Here is a 17551-nt window from a genome sequence, read left to right as displayed (position 1 = left end):
GCCGCAGGGCTTGCAGGAGCTATTTCGTAACCAGGGATTGAACCCAGACCATGGCGGTGAAAACCCAGAATCTTAAACACTAGGCCACAGGGAAGTCCCAGATTTTAACTTTAAATCAGAAGCCTGGGCTACTGCTCACTGCACTTTGTTGTAAGAGTATGAAGCTAATGGAATTTTTTAAACAAGCTCCTAAAACTCCAAATATGCTCAGATTCTCAGATCAAAGATACCATTACTGTCATCTTGATGGCCCTAAGCCTAATACTCAGGGCGAGCTGTTCCTAGGGCTGAGACAGGCCCTCCCATGGCTGAGTGAGACCACCTGGGCCCCCTGCACAAGCTCCCAGACCTTCCACACTGAGCTGCCCTCTGCACCCAGATGGCCTCAGTCCTGCACACGGACTCAAAATACCTGAGACGACAACAGAGAGCTGTGTGCCTGACAGACACTGCCCTTCCACAGCCCTAGGACCAAAGAACCAAAATAAAATCCTGCCAAATCCCGGATTTCTCTTCACCTGTCTTACTGGCAGGTGCCCCAAGCAAAGCAACTCCAGGGACACAAGGGAGCGGATACACAGACAGACCTTTGGGGGCAGAGATCCCCGGAGGGCGATTTGACCTAAGATGAGAAGGTGATGAGAAGGTGCTGGGCTGAGGGCATGGCCAGCACCACGGCTGACAGTCTGGCCACTTGGAGCTGGAAAGGAGCCCGGTGGCAATTCTTTGGGCATGCACACACTCCTCCAGGGCCCACACGCGAAGCAGGACACACCATGCAGCCCGAGGTCCAAGGAGGATCAGGTGGGCACCAGGCCAGGGGGCCCCATGCCTGCTGTGTGGAGTCCCAGCCTCTGCAGCTCCCTGCTTCCCTCTGCAGGCCAGCCTTCAGCTGCACTGCCTCCGGGGACAGTCCTGGAGAGATGCCCACACTCTGCCGTGGCAGCTGTGAGACTGGCCATTGCCAACCCCACCTGAGGCCTCTGACCTTTCCTTGGCTGTGAGATGGGGGCCATGCAGCCGCTTCCCTGGGACACTTCAAGGAGGCAGTGAAATGAGATGGGGGCAGCTGAGCACAGCACCAGGACCCCAAGGGCTCCCCACATTTATGCCAACACTTCCCAGGGCACCCTGTTCCTCTGTACCCTTCAGGCCTCACTGTTCACTTCCTCCAGAAAACCCTGAGCCCGCAGATCAGAACAGGGTGCCCCATGCCCTGTGAACTCCCGTCTCCCACTTGCTGGCCCTCACCCGGCCCACAGGGCAGCCAGTACCTGGTGAAGGGTCTGTGGAGTCACACCAGGGAGGCCTACCAGCTCTGCTGCCACTACGATGAGAACGCAGGGACCCGGGAACACACCCAGGGTCCCGGGTGTCCGAGGGAGGCAGGCCACGTGCTGGGGGCACAGAGCCCTGCAGTGACCAGGGCTGGGGCAAGACGAGAACAGAGCAGCCCAGGCTGCAGCTCGGAGGCATAAGTATGACTCGACACAGGCTCTTTTACACACTTTATGTGCCATCAATGGTGGCGGCAGCAGCATCCCATGTCTCCCTCCTCCAGGAAGACTGCGCTCAGCTCAAGCTCAGCCCTGACCGGAATCCAACAACTTGAGACATGAGGGAGCTGACCCCTGGTGACAACATCCCAAGCCCGCCTGAACCTCATCCATCACAGGACAGGGTAGGGCCAGCCTCCCCGACCCCAGCACTGGGAGCGCAGAGCCAGGCTCAGAGCCTGGGCTCGGGCCACTGGGCCTGGGGGTCCCACAGCGTCATGAGCCGGTCAGCCTCCCTCCAGCCAGACAGGAGAGCCCCGTGTGTGGTGGAATAAAACGTCCGGTGTGTGGCTTCCCCTGCGAACAGTACCTGGAGCTGGAAAGAAGGGGGCAGTCAGCTGGGTGCCAGGCCTCGGCCACCAGCCCCACACCTGTTGCCTGGGCTGCAGAAGTGATGGCAAATGTGGTGCTTTGCTGCTGCCTTAACCAGCACCCTGATGCAGTTGGGCAACGAGGACCGGCACCCGGCCGCTGCCACGGGAAGGAGCAGCAGCAGTGAGGACCCCTCAGAGCCAGCACACCCGGAGCCCAGCACAGTCAGAGGGTGGAAGACCCGTCAGGCGGCTCTGGAGAAAATCTGAACGTCGCCCAAAACAGAGCAAAACACCAGAGAGGGAAATTAGCAGGGAAAAGTTAAGAAAATTCTAGGGCCAGCTCAGAAGTACACCATCGAACTAGAAATCCAGAAAAAGGGGAAGAAAAAAAAACCATGATGAGATAGTTCAGGAGAATCCCAGATGACTGAATACACGCCGGAGGGCAGTGCAGCTGGGCTCTGAGGCCCTGAGTGCGGGACCTCTTCTCCTTCCAGCTTCACTGGAGCGAGGCAGCTGCCCTCACAGAAGGCCCTCACGGGCGCCCCGGGCAACCACAGGGCAGCGTGACCACGCCAAGGCCGCCACGCTGTGAGGAAGCCCAAGCCACTAGGCGCGGCCTCGGGCAGGCGCTCCGGCCAACGTGCCAGCTGTGCTCAGGGCAGGCGTGCGAGAGAAGCAGCCTCGCGTGGCCCAGCCCGGCCCTGAGTCTCCCCCAGCTGAGGCCCTGGACATCGTGGGCAGAAACAGCTGTCCCATGGTGCCCACCTACAGAATTCAGCAGCCCAGGGCAGTGGTTGCTTCCACCACGAAAAAGAAGGCGCCCTCGCAGCTCAGGTGTGGACAGTGCCCACAGCAAACAAGGCGTGTGCAGACAGCCCTCTTAACAAAACTACTTCATCAGGGGCCTGGGAGGGCGGGGAGAGGCCTGAGGGCTGGGCGCGCAGAGGCGCGGAAGAAAGCTAAAACTTTATGTGCTGTGGTCAGAATCCCATCAGCAATTCCTGAAAGTGAAGCATCAAGAAGCAACGTTAGCAAAACGCACTTAGAAGGAGTTCCCTGGTGGCAGAGTGGTTAAGACTGTGCTTCCAATGCAGGGGGCCCAGGTTCCATTCCTCGTCTGGGAACTAATATCCCGTATGCTGTGAGGCATGGGAGGGAGTCAGTTCAGTCGCTCAGTCATGTCTGACTCTGCGACCCCATGAACCACAGCATGCCAGGCCTCCCTGTCCATCACCAACTCCTGGAGTTTACTTGTGATGCCCTCCAACCATCTCATCCTCTGTCGCCCCCTTCTCCTCCTGCCCTCAATCCTTCCCAGCATCAGGGTCTTTTCCAGTGAGTCAGCTCTCTGCGTGAGGTGGCCATGGGAGGGAGAGGCATATAGACAACTGAACAGGGAATGCTGGATGACGTGTGAACTCTGAGGGTGGTAACAGTTCTGTAGTTATGTATTTTAAGACATGACCTCTATCTTTTGGAGATGCACACTGAAACTTGCAAATGAAAAGTCACCTGTGGGGCGTGCTTACTAGCAGGTGAGTCAGGAGGGCAGGGAGACGCCAGGAGCAGATGGGTGTGAAGCTGCAGACAGGAACCCAACGGCTCTGCCAACCTTTATAGGCCTGAAAGTTTAACACATTCAGTGCCTTGTAAAAAGCGAGAGTGTCAGTCACTCAGTCGTGTCTGACTCTTTGTGACCCCACAGACTGTAACCCACCAGGCTCCTCTGTCCATGGGATTCTCCAGGCAAGAATACTGGAGTGCGTAGCTATTTCCTTCTCCAGGGGATCTTCCTGACCCAGGGATTGAACCCATGTCTCCTGCATTGCAGGTAGATTCTTTACCACTGAGCCACCAGGGAAGCCCCTTTGTAAACAGTAGTAGAACCATAATGAAAAAGAACCTGAGAAAGAACACATACATACGCATACACAGCTGAATCACCTCGCTGGACACTCGAAACTAACACAGCATTGTGAATCAACTAAACTTCAATTCTAGAAAGCAGCTTTAACAAGGCAGCAGCTTACTGTGTTATTTGGCAATCAGAGCCAGCCTGAAGTGCAGCTGGGGAAGGGTCAGCGGTTTGCCCCCCACCGGAAGGCTGTATTCTGTTTTTATTCTATTAGCCATCACTATAGGATGCTCTGACGCTTCAAGCTACAGGTATGTATAATTCGGATTAAAATAACATGTTTCAAAAAGAAAGTGGACTCTGAGGCGCAGGGTCCCAGCCCGCTGAGTGCAGCAGCAGCCCCAGCCTTCGCAGGCCTATCCTGTCCCCAGGCCCCCCGTGGGACCCCGGTGCCCTCGCCCAGCGGCTGCCTCCTACCTGCGCCCCCTTGCCGTCTGAAGGGAGGGGCTGGGCCAGCCGGTCCATGTCGTCCCCAGAGCTGCCCACGGCCAGGTAGCTGTAGGAGCCCCGGGTGTACGGGGCACTGTGCCAGCAGGACCTCAGCACACTCCTGGGCGCGGGGAGCTGGGGGTTCCCTGAGCCAAGAGACGCACACGTTAGCCAGCAGCCCACCCACCCGTCCACAAAAGCAAGACCACTGCTGGGGAGCCAAGCCCAGGGGGTGTGAGCGCAGGGCTCCCCTCCAGAGGCTCCTGAAGCAGCGTCCCAACACACACCGCTGCCTTTCTGAGCCTCGGTGTCTCACCTGTAAAGCTCTGATTGTGGACATTCGCATCCATCTTGGTGGCAGATTTTTAGAAAAGAAAAGTGGGAAGTGCTTGCAAAGCATTTCAGTTCCCCAGAGAGGAGAACTCTTAGTGCCAGCTGACATGGGAAGGCTGTCCCGAGACTCAGGGCCGAACCCAGTTCCTCTCTGGGGGAGGTCTGGTCCCTGTCACAGACCAGCCGCTCGGGTGGGAGGCAGCAGCGAGGCCCCTGCGGTCAGTACCTGTCACCCTGCGGAGCACCTGCGTCAGAGACCTGAGCACGTCCTCGTCCGACAGTGTCTCCATGAACTCAGACTCGAGCCCCGCGATAAAGCCACAGAGCACGTGGCTGGCCCTGCTGGAGAGAAGCAGAGCTGGACCAGGCCCGCCACACCAGACCCGCCCTGCCGTGGCCAGCAGCTGCGCCAGTGTGGGCTCAAAGCCCCTGGGTCCCTCGACACGGGGTCTGCAAGGTCAGAACTCTCAGGGCACCAAGATGGCTCCTGCTGACTCCCCTGTCGAAGGCTGGTGGGGACAGCTGTCCCTAGCACAGTCGGGGACTGTGTATCAAGTCCTGAGCCTTCTACTCCTCTTTATAAAACCCTGCACGAGAAAGAAAAAAAACCCACACGATGGGCCGGAGGGGACCAGGCGACCATGTGGACCCCAGCTTGGCTGCTGGGGTGAGTACCCCTGGGTCCTCGGCAAACACGTCTCAGAAGTGAGCAAAGTGTGTCTCTTACGAGGAAAACAACTGCAAGTATTTACTGCACATTGCAGGTCCCGAGAGATGCTGACGAGCTGCACGCACTGGGCCTCTGTCTGTTCCTGCAGGGAGTGGGCTCGGGGGTCTGTCTCACCACTTTAGGGTGCCCCTTGTGTCCCCCCTCATGTAAGCCCTCCAGAAATGCCTCGAGGAGAATCAACACAGTGCTAGACCCCCCAGAGAGCTCACACCCAGGCCTCCTCGGAGAAACCTGCAAAGAACACGTACTGGAAGGGAGGCAGGACCCAGAAGCCAATAAGCTTCTTGAACCAGGCATCCTGCAGCTCGAGGGCGGTGTCCTCCAGGGGCGACATGTCCTCCCACACCACCTGGATGTGCTGGCAGTCTGGCTCCCAGAAGGGCTCCTCAAACTCCAAGAAGATTTTATTGTTGGTCCCAAAGCCTATTTTCCTGATCGCTTCCGCCTTTTCAGTGGGCAGTGGTGGCTCAAAGAAGGTGTCCAGATGCTTCTTAAAAAAACCTGGAATTCAAAATTGGACGCCTTACACCATGTCAGTCTCTTAATGGGAATCCACAGCCACAGGAATGGCCCTGAGCCCGTCAGAGGGTCCGAAAGAGGTCAGAGGGTCAGATAAAGGTCAGAGGGATCAGAGAAAGGCGTCTGGGAGCCACGCAGGCTCCCTGCAGGCCGGAGCCCCGACAGCCAGCACTCAGTGGAGGGACAGGCAGGCCCCGAGAATGCCTGCCACGCAGGATCAGGTGGCCCAGCCCCGGACCGCTCTGCGGGACAGGCCCGAGCCTGCTGCCTCTCGGGCTGCCCAGGGTTAGTTTGCAGGAACAATGAAACACACAGGCTTCACCCAGAAGCCACAGGAAAAGTGATCAGTGTTTAGCCTGAAGTCACACCACAAGGAGAGCAAACATTCACAGCACAAGCCAACCTCGCCAGTTCACGGGAAAAAGACCAAGTCTGACAGGAAACAAGGCTTGGCCGTGAACACTGCAGAGGGGACCGTCTCCCCACAGCCACCCACTCGCTGCAGAGCTTCAGCCCACCAGTTCCTGCAGGACTGGACTTGGTCCTACACACATGTATCCAAACACACACGTGTACAACACTGTGCAACAGAACACGTGAAAAGTAACTTTGTGTCAGTGTTAATTAGCGGCGCCTGCTGCTCCCACTGCTGCTGCTGCTGCTGCTAAGTCGCTTCAATCATGTCCAACTCTGTGCGACCCCATAGACGGCAGCCCACCAGGCTCGTCCATCCCTGGGATTCTCCAGGCGAGAACACTGGAGCGGGTTGCCATTTCCTTCTCTAACGCAGGCGTGCATGCTAAGTCGTTTCAGTCATGTCTGATTCTATGCAATCCTATGGACAGCAGCCCACCAGGCTCCTCTGTCCACAGGATTCTCTAGGCAAGAACACTGGAGCAGGTTGCCATTTCCTTCTCCAAATTAATGGTACCTACACATGAGAAAATACGGTGTAGCTGTAAAGAACAAACCGGACAGGCGCCTGGCGCCCTGTGAACGGCGGCGGCACAGCCATAACGATGCACCTGCCGGTTGCAGCAGCTCAGTGAGCCCACACCACAACTGTGCGTGAGCCAGGCCCTCCGTGTACAAGAACACAGACTGTGACAACCTGTCTGTGCTGATGTGGAAGCGGAGGAGCAGCAGAACAGCGTGCTAATAACGCGCAGCAGAGTCCACCGTGGGAGAAGGAGCCGGCTGAGCAAGCCAGTCCACACCCACCCTCCCCTAGGGGGCAGGAGGCTCCGCGGCCCATGGGTGGGGTCGGGGCGGGGGAGACTCCTGCCCTTCACCTTCCAGCCATGCTGGCACCTGTTAGCTTTGTGAACTTGGGCAGTTAAGTGACTTCTCTGTGTTATCATTTATCAAATAGGGGGTGGGGCAGAGATTTCCCAAGCTGCCAGAGAAGCAGATGAGATAAACCCGGCACAAACTTGCTTTCAGTTATCTCCACCTTTTACCAGATTGCCAGCTCCTACTGCTAGATCTTCCCTGGTGGCTCAGCGGTTAATGCATCTGCCTCCAATGCGGGAGACCTGGGTTCGATCCCTGGGTCGGGAAGATCCCCTGGAGAAGGAAATGGCAATTCACTCCAGTATTCTTGCCTGGAGAATCCCATGGATGGAGGAGCCTGGTAGGCTACAGTCACAAAGAGTCGGACACGACTGAGAGACTTCACCTTCACCTTCACTGCTAGATCTAAAGCATCAGATCTGGAATTAAATAGCATTATGCTCACAACTCCTTCCTCGATTACCACCGGGACTGAAACATAAGACCTGGTTTTCCACCCTCTGAAAGCAGTGTGGTGAGCCTCGAGGCCGTCCCAACCTTTCCGTGAATTACCTCCCAAAGGAGCAGCACACCTGCTGACCTGTGACCTCTCTTCTTGTGAAACCTTATTTCAAAGCGAACAATTGCTACAAAGCACAGTAGAGTAGCTCTATCCCAAACTCAGAATGAAAACGTGAGCTCAGCAGCCAACGAGTGCCCCGGAATGAATGAGGCTGGAGAAAACCAGAGGCCAGGGCACCTGAACGAGAACTGGAGGAACGGACGAGAACAGCAGGCTTTACCTAAGGGCACGGTGACGACCACGTGATGGGCTGGGAAGCAGTCTCCGTCCTCACATTCCACCAGCACGGGAAATATCTCCCCAGGAGCAGAGGCTTCCTGGAAGGACCCATTCCAGTGAATGGTCTTCACGGGTTTGTCAAAAACCATCACGTCCTTGGGCAAGGAGGCCATGATGCAGTCTGTGAGTCCTTGGTAGCCCCTGGGGGAAACAGAGGTGTCTGTGGTCAGGACCAGGCCCTGGAGGCGAGGCTCTACAACAAGCCCTCCAAGCTCACACCAGATCAGGGAGCTGCAGGGGGCTCTGGTCCCAGCTCAGCCAGGGAGGAGCGCAGGGAGGGAGGGGGTCTCACGGGAGGATTACAGGAACAGAGCTCCCCAGGTTTTCGTGAGGAGCAGGTCCCTCCTCACCCGGCCCAGGGCTCCCATTCTGGGCATCTTCCCCATCATAGCACCCTCCCTATGCAGGGCAGTCCTGGAGGGTCTCATGAGGGCCCCGTGAGGGGACAGCCACCCCAACACAGAGCAGGCCTGTCTGCCCATCTCTGAGGTCCAACCCCCAACAGTGCTTACAGGCAGGAGGCCTCCTAAACCTGGCGGGGAGCAAGGCATTACAAGATGCATTTCCTTCTTTTAATCACTTTTTCTTGAGAAAAATTCTTTTCTTTTCATAAGTGATCAAAACTATGGCAGTAAATGACCAGTCTCCCTAACACAGGAAGACAAACAGCCCCTGGCCCTCTCACCCATCCCCTGCCTCCCAAAGCTTGGCCTGAGGTACAGGTAGGGACCCCCGGGGGTGCATGAAGGGGGTCTGGGGAAGCACAGAGGGGTCTGTCTGGGTGGGTGGGGCAGGCACATACTCAGGAAAGGTGCAGTCCAGCCCTGGCAGCACAGTGTACTCCCCGAAAGGCGCGAGGGCAACCAGGTCCATGCTGTGGGTACCGCTCACACAGCACTCCACGTTGAACAAGTTCTTCAGGATGGCCAGTTTGAGCTTCTTGGTCTCCTCATCCTCTGTCCAGCTGGCCATGTGCTGACGGATCTTCTCCTTGAGGTACTCCCCGACACTGGGTGGGGTGGTCTCAGCCGCCTGCAGGAACTCCCTTGTCTGGTCTATGAGACTGTAGAACAGACTGGCCATCTCCGCCACGAGCTCAAGGCTCACACTTACCCCAGAGCTGGCGTAAGACACAGATGGCAGGCCCACGTGACCTCCGGTCTCGATCAGCTGGTTCTCCTCGGAGAGGGCCTTCTCCCCGAGCAGCCCGTATTTGGCAGCCAGCTGGAAGACGGGGTTGCCCTGGGAGGGCCCATGGATCCAGTGAGCGCCTACCTCCACCACGCCACCTGGGAGCGGTAGGAGAGGCCACCATGAGGCTCCCTGCCCTGAGTCCCTCCCCTTGCCACACTCAGCCCTGCCCTTCCAGAGGCCCACATCATTCCAGAGGACCACAGGCTCTGACGCCAGGGCCCGTCAGACCTGACTTAGGGGAACACCCCCTGAGGGGTGCTGGCCTGCGCGTGCCTGGGAAGGATACTTGGAGGCAGGCCTGGGGGCAGAGGAGGCACCAAGGAGCAACCTGGAGGCTGGAGGTGGTGGTGTGGGGGCTCCCTGCGGCGGTCAGAACCAGGGCCACTGTGTGGTCACGGGTTCCCCTCCGCCGCAGCGGCCGACCCTGCTCACTGCGGACAGCTGAGTTTCGGGGAGCAGTGAACTTCGGTAATTACGTGGGGCGGAGCGGGGATTCGCTCAAGGGGCCAGATAAGGGTTCCAGGACGCCTAACCCTGGACGTAGGCCGAGCCAGGAGCAGGGCTCCAGAGGCACCGGCTGGGCTCCGGGAAGGGGTTCCGGGAAAGGCTGTTACCGAAGCTGTGCTCCGAGCGGATGCGGCCACCGGCGCGGGCCGTGGCCTCCAGAACCCGAAGGTGTGAGAAGGCCGGGTGGCGGCAGAGCCTCTGCGCCGCCCCCAGCCCCGCGATGCCGCCGCCCACCACCAGCACCCGCGGGCCGCGGCCCGGGGCTTCCGCCTGACGACCACCCGACTGCATCGCCGCGGTCCCGGGCGGTTCCGGAGAGTCCCCCGCCGCTAGGAGGTTCGTGGAGCCGGGAAGAGACCAGAGCGGGGCGGGGATTCGGGGCGGGACAAGGGGCGGGGCAAGGCCGGAGGAGGAAGGGCGAGGGGCGGGGCCGGAGGAAAGGGACGAGGGGCGGGGCCAGAGGTGAAAGGGCGGGGAGAGGGGCGGGGAGAGGTGGGGCAAGGAGTTCAGTTCCGGCCCGGCCCGCCCCCCATGTGGGCCTGTCTCAGCTGCGCGCGCGCGCCGGGTGGCTTGGGACGAGAGGTCTGGCCCACCGCGCGGGAAGGTGGCGGAGGGTCGCCCGGGAGTGCGAGGGCCAGCGCGGAGAGGTCGGTGTATTATCCATCGGTGCCGGCGTTGTAGGTGACCGTCCCCACCGAGGGAGAGTCCGGGCGGCCGACTGGCCTGTTCGGGTCGTGTCCTTGTCCTCTGGAGACGTGGGAACGGGGCCAGGAGGCGAAGGAGGAGCCTCTTTTCTGCCTCCGATGCGCGAGCGAGCGCCTTCACTTCCAGAGCCCGTGGACCGCGGTGCCGAGGTGTCAGGGCGGATGGGGAGAGACGACGACCCTGGTGTGAGTGTGTCCACAGTTACGTGTCTACATGCACAGGGTACAACACACGTGAACCACCCCCTCCCCGCCCCCGCCCACATCTCTGACCCCAGGAGCGTGAAACAAGTTCTAGCCTGCAGGCATTTCTGGAGAATTATTCTGGTTCGGGCTAGTCTCCCTTACAGCCTTGCAGCGATTAGAAAGCTCCTGCTTTCTGCTAAAAGGGCCATAGGGCTGCTCTGTAAGCACATCATCCTTCCACCCCTGGTCATGCGGCTCCCACCGCTGCCTGCGGTGCCGCCGTGAGTTGGGGTGGGCCAGGAGGGAACTTAGCTCCAGTCTGGGCAGGTGGTCCTTCTGTCTGGCGTCTTTCTCCATCTCCAAGGAGCCCCTTCTCTCTCCCTGTGTTGCCCTCCTCAGTCATATGGTCTTCTTGCATTCACGCTCCTGTTTTGGTGAAGCCCAGAAAAGATGTCTGGGAGATCATTCTTTAAAGGACATTGCAAAGCTGAAAATATCTTCACTTTGCCCTCACACTTGATCTGTAGTTTGCCTGGGCATAGAATTCTAGGTCTGAAGCTTCTTCCTTCAGATTCTGAAGGCACTGCTCCCTTTCTCCTCCCTCCTAGGAGTGCTGTGAAGAAATCCATGCCATTCTAATTTCTAATCTTTTACAAGCAACGGGGGTGTTTTCCTCCCTGGAAGTTTTTAAGATGTTAGGAAAGTTATGACCAACCTAGATAGCATATTCAAAAGCAGAGACATTACTTTGCCAACAAAGGTCTGTTTAGTCAAGGCTATGCTTTTTCCAGTAGTCATGTATGGATGTGAGAATTGGACTATGAAGAAAGCTGAGCACAAAAGAATTGATGCTTTTGAACTGTGGTGTTGGAGAAGACTCTTGAGAGTCCCTTGGACTGCAAGGAGATCCAACCAGTCCATTCTGAAAGAGATCGGCCTTGGGATTTCTTTGGAAGGAATGATGCTAAAGCTGAAACTCCAGTTCTTTGGCCACCTCATGCGAAGAGTTGACTCATTGGAAAAGACTCTGATGCTGGGAGGGATTGGGGGCAAGAGGAGAAGGGGACGGCAGAGGATGAGATGGCTGGATGGCATCACCGACTCAATGGACGTGAGTCTGAGTGAACTCCGGGAGTTGGTGATGGACAGGGAGGCCTGACATGCTGCAATTCATGGGGTCGCAAAGAGTCGGACACGACTGAGTGACTGATCTGATCTGATCTGATCTGGGGGCATCCCTGGTGGTCCAGTGGTGAAGAATCCGCCTGCCAATGCAGGGGACACAGGTTTGATCCCTGGTCCGGGAAGATCTCACATGCCATGGAGCAACAAAGCTCCTGGGCCACTACTGAGCCCTAGTGCTACAGCTACGGAAGCCCAGGCACCCTAGAGCTGTTCTCAGCAACAAGAGAACCCACCACACTGAAAATCCCACACACCGTAACAAAGAGTAGACCCTGTTGGCTGCAACTAGGAAAAGCCCGTGTGCAGCAACAAAGACCCAGCACAGTCAAAAATAATTAATTAAAAAAAAAAAGACTCCAAAAAAGTGTCCAATGCAGGGCTCACGGGTTCAATCCCTGGTTGGGGAACTAAGATTCCATATGCTGTGCTTCGTGGCCAAAAAAAGTTAAAAACTTTAAGAAAAATTAAGATCTGAAGTTTCACAATGTGGTGCTTCCATGTTCCTTGGTTTTTATTGATTGTGTGTATTGTGTCCCACACTCAGAGGGCCCTCAATCTGGAAATTCCTGTACTTCAGTCCTAGCAAAAGATGTCATTTCACCAGTCATTTCTGCTGATGACCTGTCCCTGAGCAAACTCCCTACTGGTTTGCTCCTGCTGCTGCTGCTGCTAAGTCACTTCAGTCGTGTCCAACTCTGTGTGACCCCATAGATGGCAGCCCACCAGGCTCCCCCGTCCCTGGGATTCTCCAGGCAAGAACACTGGAGTGGGTTGCCATTTCCTTCTCCAATGCATGAAAAGTGAAAATGAAGTCGCTCAGCCGTGTCCGACTCTTAGCGACCCCATGGACTGCAGCCTACCAGGCTCCTCCATCCATGGGATTTTCCAGGCAAGAGTACTGGAGTGGGATGCCATTGCCTTCTCTTGGCTCTTTCTAAAGTCCTTAATTTAGGCTGTCAGAGGTTGAGCCTGGCCCTTGAATGCTCACATGTCCTCTTTCCCATCCTCACTGCTCTGCTTCTGTGGTACTTGAGGCTTTCATTTCTGCTACCATAGTGCTCGTTTCCAGGAGCACTTTCTTCTTGTACAGACGTTTCTTTCTAGAGAACAGAAGGGTCTCCTCATGCTTCTTCTTCTTGGGAGACTGGGGATGTGAGTGCTGTGTCCTACTCAGTCGCTGTGTTTTGGGTCCTTCTTCCTGTTCCTTCTGGCTTTCTGAGATGTCAGGTGATATTTGTCTGTCTCCTGGTGACAGAAACGATAGACCAGATGGCTGTTTATGAGTAGGGCTTGTCAAACTTGAGCTTGACTCTGGGGTGTTCCTTGGGAGGGGCTTTAGTTGGGGAACCCCCATCATCCATGTCTCTAAGTCCTTCCTTTTGGGTTGGTCAGGCTCCCTGGGAAGGGTCTTCCAGTCTCCTGCCTGGAGCATATAAGCCTTGCTGCCAGTATTATGGGAGCCAAAGAGTAAAATTTTCCTAACCAGGCTTCAGCAATACATGAACCATGAACTTCTAAACATTCAAGCTGGTTTTAGAAAAGGCAGAGGAACCAGAGATCAAATTGCCAACATCCGCTGGATCATGGAAAAAGCAAGAGTTCCAGAAAAACATCTATTTCTGCTTTATTGACTATGCCAAAGCCTTTGACTGTGTGGATCACAATAAACTGTGGAAAATTCTGAAAGAGATGGGAATACCAGACCACCTGACCTGCCTCTTGAGAAACCTGTATGCAGGTCAGGAAGCAACAGTTAGAACGGGACATGGAACAACAGACTGCTTCCAAATAGGAAAAGGTGTGCATCAAGGCTGTATATTGTCACCCTGCTTATTTAACTTATATGCAGAGTACATCATGAGAAATGCTGGGCTGGAGGAAGCACAAGCTGGAATCAAGATTGCTGGGAGAAATATCAACAACCTCAGATATGCAGATGACACCACCCTTATGGCAGAAAGCTAAGAAGAACTAAACAGCCTCTTGATGAAAGTGAAAGTGGAGAGTGAAAAAGTTGGATTAAAGCTCAACATTCAGAAAACTAAGATCATGGAATCTGGTCCCATCAGTTCAGTTCAGTTCAGTTCATTCGCTCAGTCATGTCCAGCTCTTTGTGACCCCATGAACCGCAGCACACCAGGCCTCCCTGTCCATCACCAACTCCCGGAGTCCACCCAAACCCACGTCCATTGAGTCAGTTACGCCATCCAACCATTTCATCCTCTGTTGTCCCTTTCTTCTCCTGCCCTCAATCTTTCCCAGCATCAGGGTCTTTTAAAATGAGTCAGTTCTTCACATCAGGTGGCCAAAGAATTAGAGTCTCTGCTTCAACATCAGTGCTTCCAATGAACACCCAGGACTGATCTCCTTTAGGATAGACTGGTTGGATCTCCTTGCAGTCCAAGGGACTCTGAAGGGTCTTCTCCAACACCACAGTTCAAAAGCATCAGTTCTTCGGCACTCAGCATTCTTTATAGTCCAACTCTCACATCCATACATGACCACTGGAAAAACCATAACCTTGACTAGACAGACCTTTGTTGGCAAAGTAATGTCTCTGCTTTTATTAGCTGTCTAGGTTGGTCATAACTTTTCTTCCAAGGAGTAAGCGTCTTTTAATTTCATGGCTGCAATCACCATCTGCAGTGATTTTGGAGCCCAGAAAAATAAAGTCTGACACTGTTTCCACTATTTCCCCATCTATTTGCCATGAAATGATGGGACCAGATGCCATGATCTTAGTTTTTTGAATGTTGAGCTATAAGCCAACTTTTTCACTCTCCTCTTTCACTTTCATCAAGAGGCTGTTTAATTCTTCTTCACTTTCTGCTATAAGGGTGGTGTCATCTGCATATCTGAGGTTATTGATATTTCTCCCGGCAATCTGGATTCCAGCTTGTGCCTCCTCCAGCCCAGCATTTCTCATGATGTACTCTGCACATAAGTTAAATAAGCAGGGTGACAATATACAGCCTTGACGTACTCCTTTTCCTATTTGGAAGCAGTCTGTTGTTCCATGTCCCGTTCTAACTGTTGCTTCCTGACCTGCATACAGGTTTCTCAAGAGGCAGGTCAGGTGGTCTGGTATTCCCATCTCTTTCAGAATTTTCCACAGTTTATTGTGATCCACATAGTCAAAGGCTTTGGCATAGTCAATAAAGCAGAAATGATGTTTTTCTGGAACTCTTGCTTTTTCCATGATCCAGCGGATGTTGGCAATTTGATCTCTGGTTCCTCTGCCTTTTCTAAAACCAACTTGAACATCTGGAAGTTCACGGTTCACGTATTGCTGAAGCCTGGCTTGGAGAATTTTAAGCATTACTTTACTAGTGTGTGAGATGAGTGCAATTGTGCAGTAGTTTGAGCATTCTTTGGCATTGCCTTTCTTTGGGATTGGAATGAAAACTGACTTTTTCCAGTCCTGTGGCCACTGCTGAGTTTTCCAAATTTGCTGGCATATTGAGTGCAGCACTTTCACAGCATTGTCTTTCAGGATTTTAAATAGCTCAACTGGAATTCCATCACCTCCACTAGCTTTGTTCATAGTGATGCTTCCTAAGGCCCACTTCACATTCCAGGATGTCTGGCTCTAGGTGAGTGATCACACCATCGTGATTATCTGGGTCATGAAGCTCTTTTTTGTACAGTTCTTCTGTTTATTCTTGCCACCTCTTCTTAATATCTTCTGCTTCTGTTAGTTCCCTACCATTTCTGTCCTTTATTGTGCCCATCTTTGCATGAAATGTCCCCTTGGTATCTCTAATTTTCTTGAAGAGATCTCTAGTCTTTCCCATTCTATTGTTTTCCTCTATTTCTTTGCATTGATTGCTGAGGAAGGCTTTCTTATCTCTCCTTGCTATTCTTTGCAACTCTGCATTCAAATGGGTATCTCTTTCCTTTTCTCCTTTGCTGCTCGCTTCCCTTCTTTTCACAGCTATTTGTAAGGCCTCCTCAGACAGCCATTTTGCTTTTTTGCATTTCTTTTCCATGGGGATGGTCTTGATCCCTGTCTCCTGTACAATGTCATGAACCTCATTCCATAGTTCATCAGGCACTCTGTCTATCAGATCTAGGCCCTTAAATCTATTTCTCACTTCCACTGTATAATCATAAGGGATTTGATTTAGGTCATACCTGAATGCTCTAGTGGTTTTCTCCACTTTCTTCATTTTAAGTCTGAATTTGGCAATAAGGAGTTCATGATCTGAGCCGCAGTCAGCTCCCAGTCTTGTTTTTGCTGACTGTATAGCTTCTCCGTCTTTGGCTGCAAAGAATATAATCAATCTGATTTCGGTGTTGACCATCTGGTGATGCCCATGTGTAGAGTCTTCTCTTGTGTTGTTGGAAGAGGGTGTTTGCTATGACGAGTGTGTTCTCTTGGCACAACTCTATTAGCCTTTGCCCTACTTCATTCTGTACTCCAAGGCCAAATCTGCCTGTTACTCCAGGTGTTTCTTGACTTCCTACTTTTGCATTCCAGTCCCCTATAATGAAAAGGACATCTTTTTTGGTGTTAGTTCTAGAAGGCCTTGTAGGTCTTCATAGAACTGTTTAGCTTCTTCAGCACTTCATGGCAAATAGATGGGGAAACAGTGGAAACAGTGTCAGACTTTATTTTTATGGGCTCCAAAATCACTGCAGATGGTGATTGCAGCCATGAAATTAAAAGACACTTACTCCTGGGAAGGAAAGTTATGATCAACCGAGACAGCATATTGAAAAGCAGAGACATTACTTTGCCAACAAAAGTCCATCTAGTCAAGGCTATGGTTTTTCCAGTGGTCATGTATGGATATGAGAGTTGGATTATAAAGAAAGCTGAGTGCCAAAGAATTGAAGCTTTTGAACTTCAATTGGTGGTGTTGGAGAAGACTCTTGAGAGTCCCTTGGACTGTAAGGAGATCCAACCAGTCCATCCTAAGGGAGATCAGTCCTGGGTGTTCATTGGAAGGACTGATGTTGAAGCAGAAACTCCAATACTTTGGCCACCTGATGCGAAGAACTGACTCATTTGGAAAGACCCTGATGCTGGGAAAGATTGAGGGCAGGAGGAGAAGGGGATGACAGAGGATGAAATGGTTGGATGGAGTAACCAACTCGATGGACATGGGTTTGGGTGGACTCCGGGAGTTGGTGATGGACAGGGAGGCCTGGTGTGCTGCGGTTCATGGGGTCACAAAGAGTCAGAGACGACTGAGCGCCTGAACTGAACTGAATGTGACCCTTTCCTCCAGTGAGATGTGCATCAAATGGATGCGGCTACTGCTATCTAATTGATAAGCCATGTCATGTCCTACTCTTTGCAACACTATGGACTATAGCCTGACAGTCTCCTCTGTCCATAGGATTGGGTTGCCATTTACCTGCCTTTTAAAAGAACTATCTAGGAGAGGTGTGAAGCTGAAGCTCCAGTACTTTGGCCACCCAACGTGAAGAGCCGACTCATTGGAAAAGCCCCTCATGCTGGGAAAGATTGAAGTCAGGAGGAGAAGGGGATGACAGAGGATGAGATGGTTGGATGGCATCACCGACTCAATGGACATGAGTTTGCAAGCTCGGGAGTTGGTGATGAACAGAGAAACCTGCCATGCTGCAGTCCATGGGGTTGCAAAGAATGGGACACGACTGAGCAGCTAGACTGAACTGAGGAGAGGTGTCGCTATGGACTGGTAGCAAGCTCTGAACTGTCCCCCTGTGTGCAGACTACAGGCTGATGGGCTCCTGACACTGAACAGTTTCTGTGGCTGGTCTTACAGGCTGCCAAGCAGATCAAGGCGTGACTGCCAGTAACAGCCCGCTGCCCGCAGGATGGCAGGGGCAGAGGGTGGCTCTGGGGAGGCTT

At 53.9% G+C, this 17551-nt stretch overlaps 1 protein-coding gene across 2 annotated transcripts; it reads right to left on the bottom strand.

Annotated features, from left to right (window-relative positions):
- Nucleotides 1-1496: 1496 nt before the first annotated feature.
- Nucleotides 1497-10006, bottom strand: PAOX (polyamine oxidase). Of its 2 annotated transcripts, none has more exons than XM_055560486.1 (7): nt 9742-10006; nt 8736-9222; nt 7875-8074; nt 5529-5781; nt 4777-4892; nt 4206-4363; nt 1497-1872 (listed from the first exon to the last, which is right to left on the bottom strand). In XM_055560486.1, the coding sequence occupies exons 1-7, from the start codon at nt 9923-9925 to the stop codon at nt 1729-1731; spliced, it is 1542 nt and encodes a 513-aa protein (XP_055416461.1). In that variant the 5' UTR covers nt 9926-10006; the 3' UTR covers nt 1497-1728. The 2 variants fall into 2 exon arrangements, with proteins under 2 accessions (XP_055416461.1, XP_055416462.1); XM_055560487.1 differs by having other exon boundaries at nt 4777-4889.
- Between the last annotated feature and the right edge of the window lie 7545 nt (nt 10007-17551).

The sequence above is a fragment of the Bubalus kerabau genome, chromosome 22 (genome assembly GCF_029407905.1).
Source record: "Bubalus kerabau isolate K-KA32 ecotype Philippines breed swamp buffalo chromosome 22, PCC_UOA_SB_1v2, whole genome shotgun sequence".
In the NCBI taxonomy this organism is placed as follows: domain Eukaryota; kingdom Metazoa; phylum Chordata; class Mammalia; order Artiodactyla; family Bovidae; genus Bubalus; species Bubalus kerabau.
The sequence above is the reverse complement of the archived record's forward strand: the minus strand, read 5'-3'. Positions and strand labels throughout refer to the sequence as shown.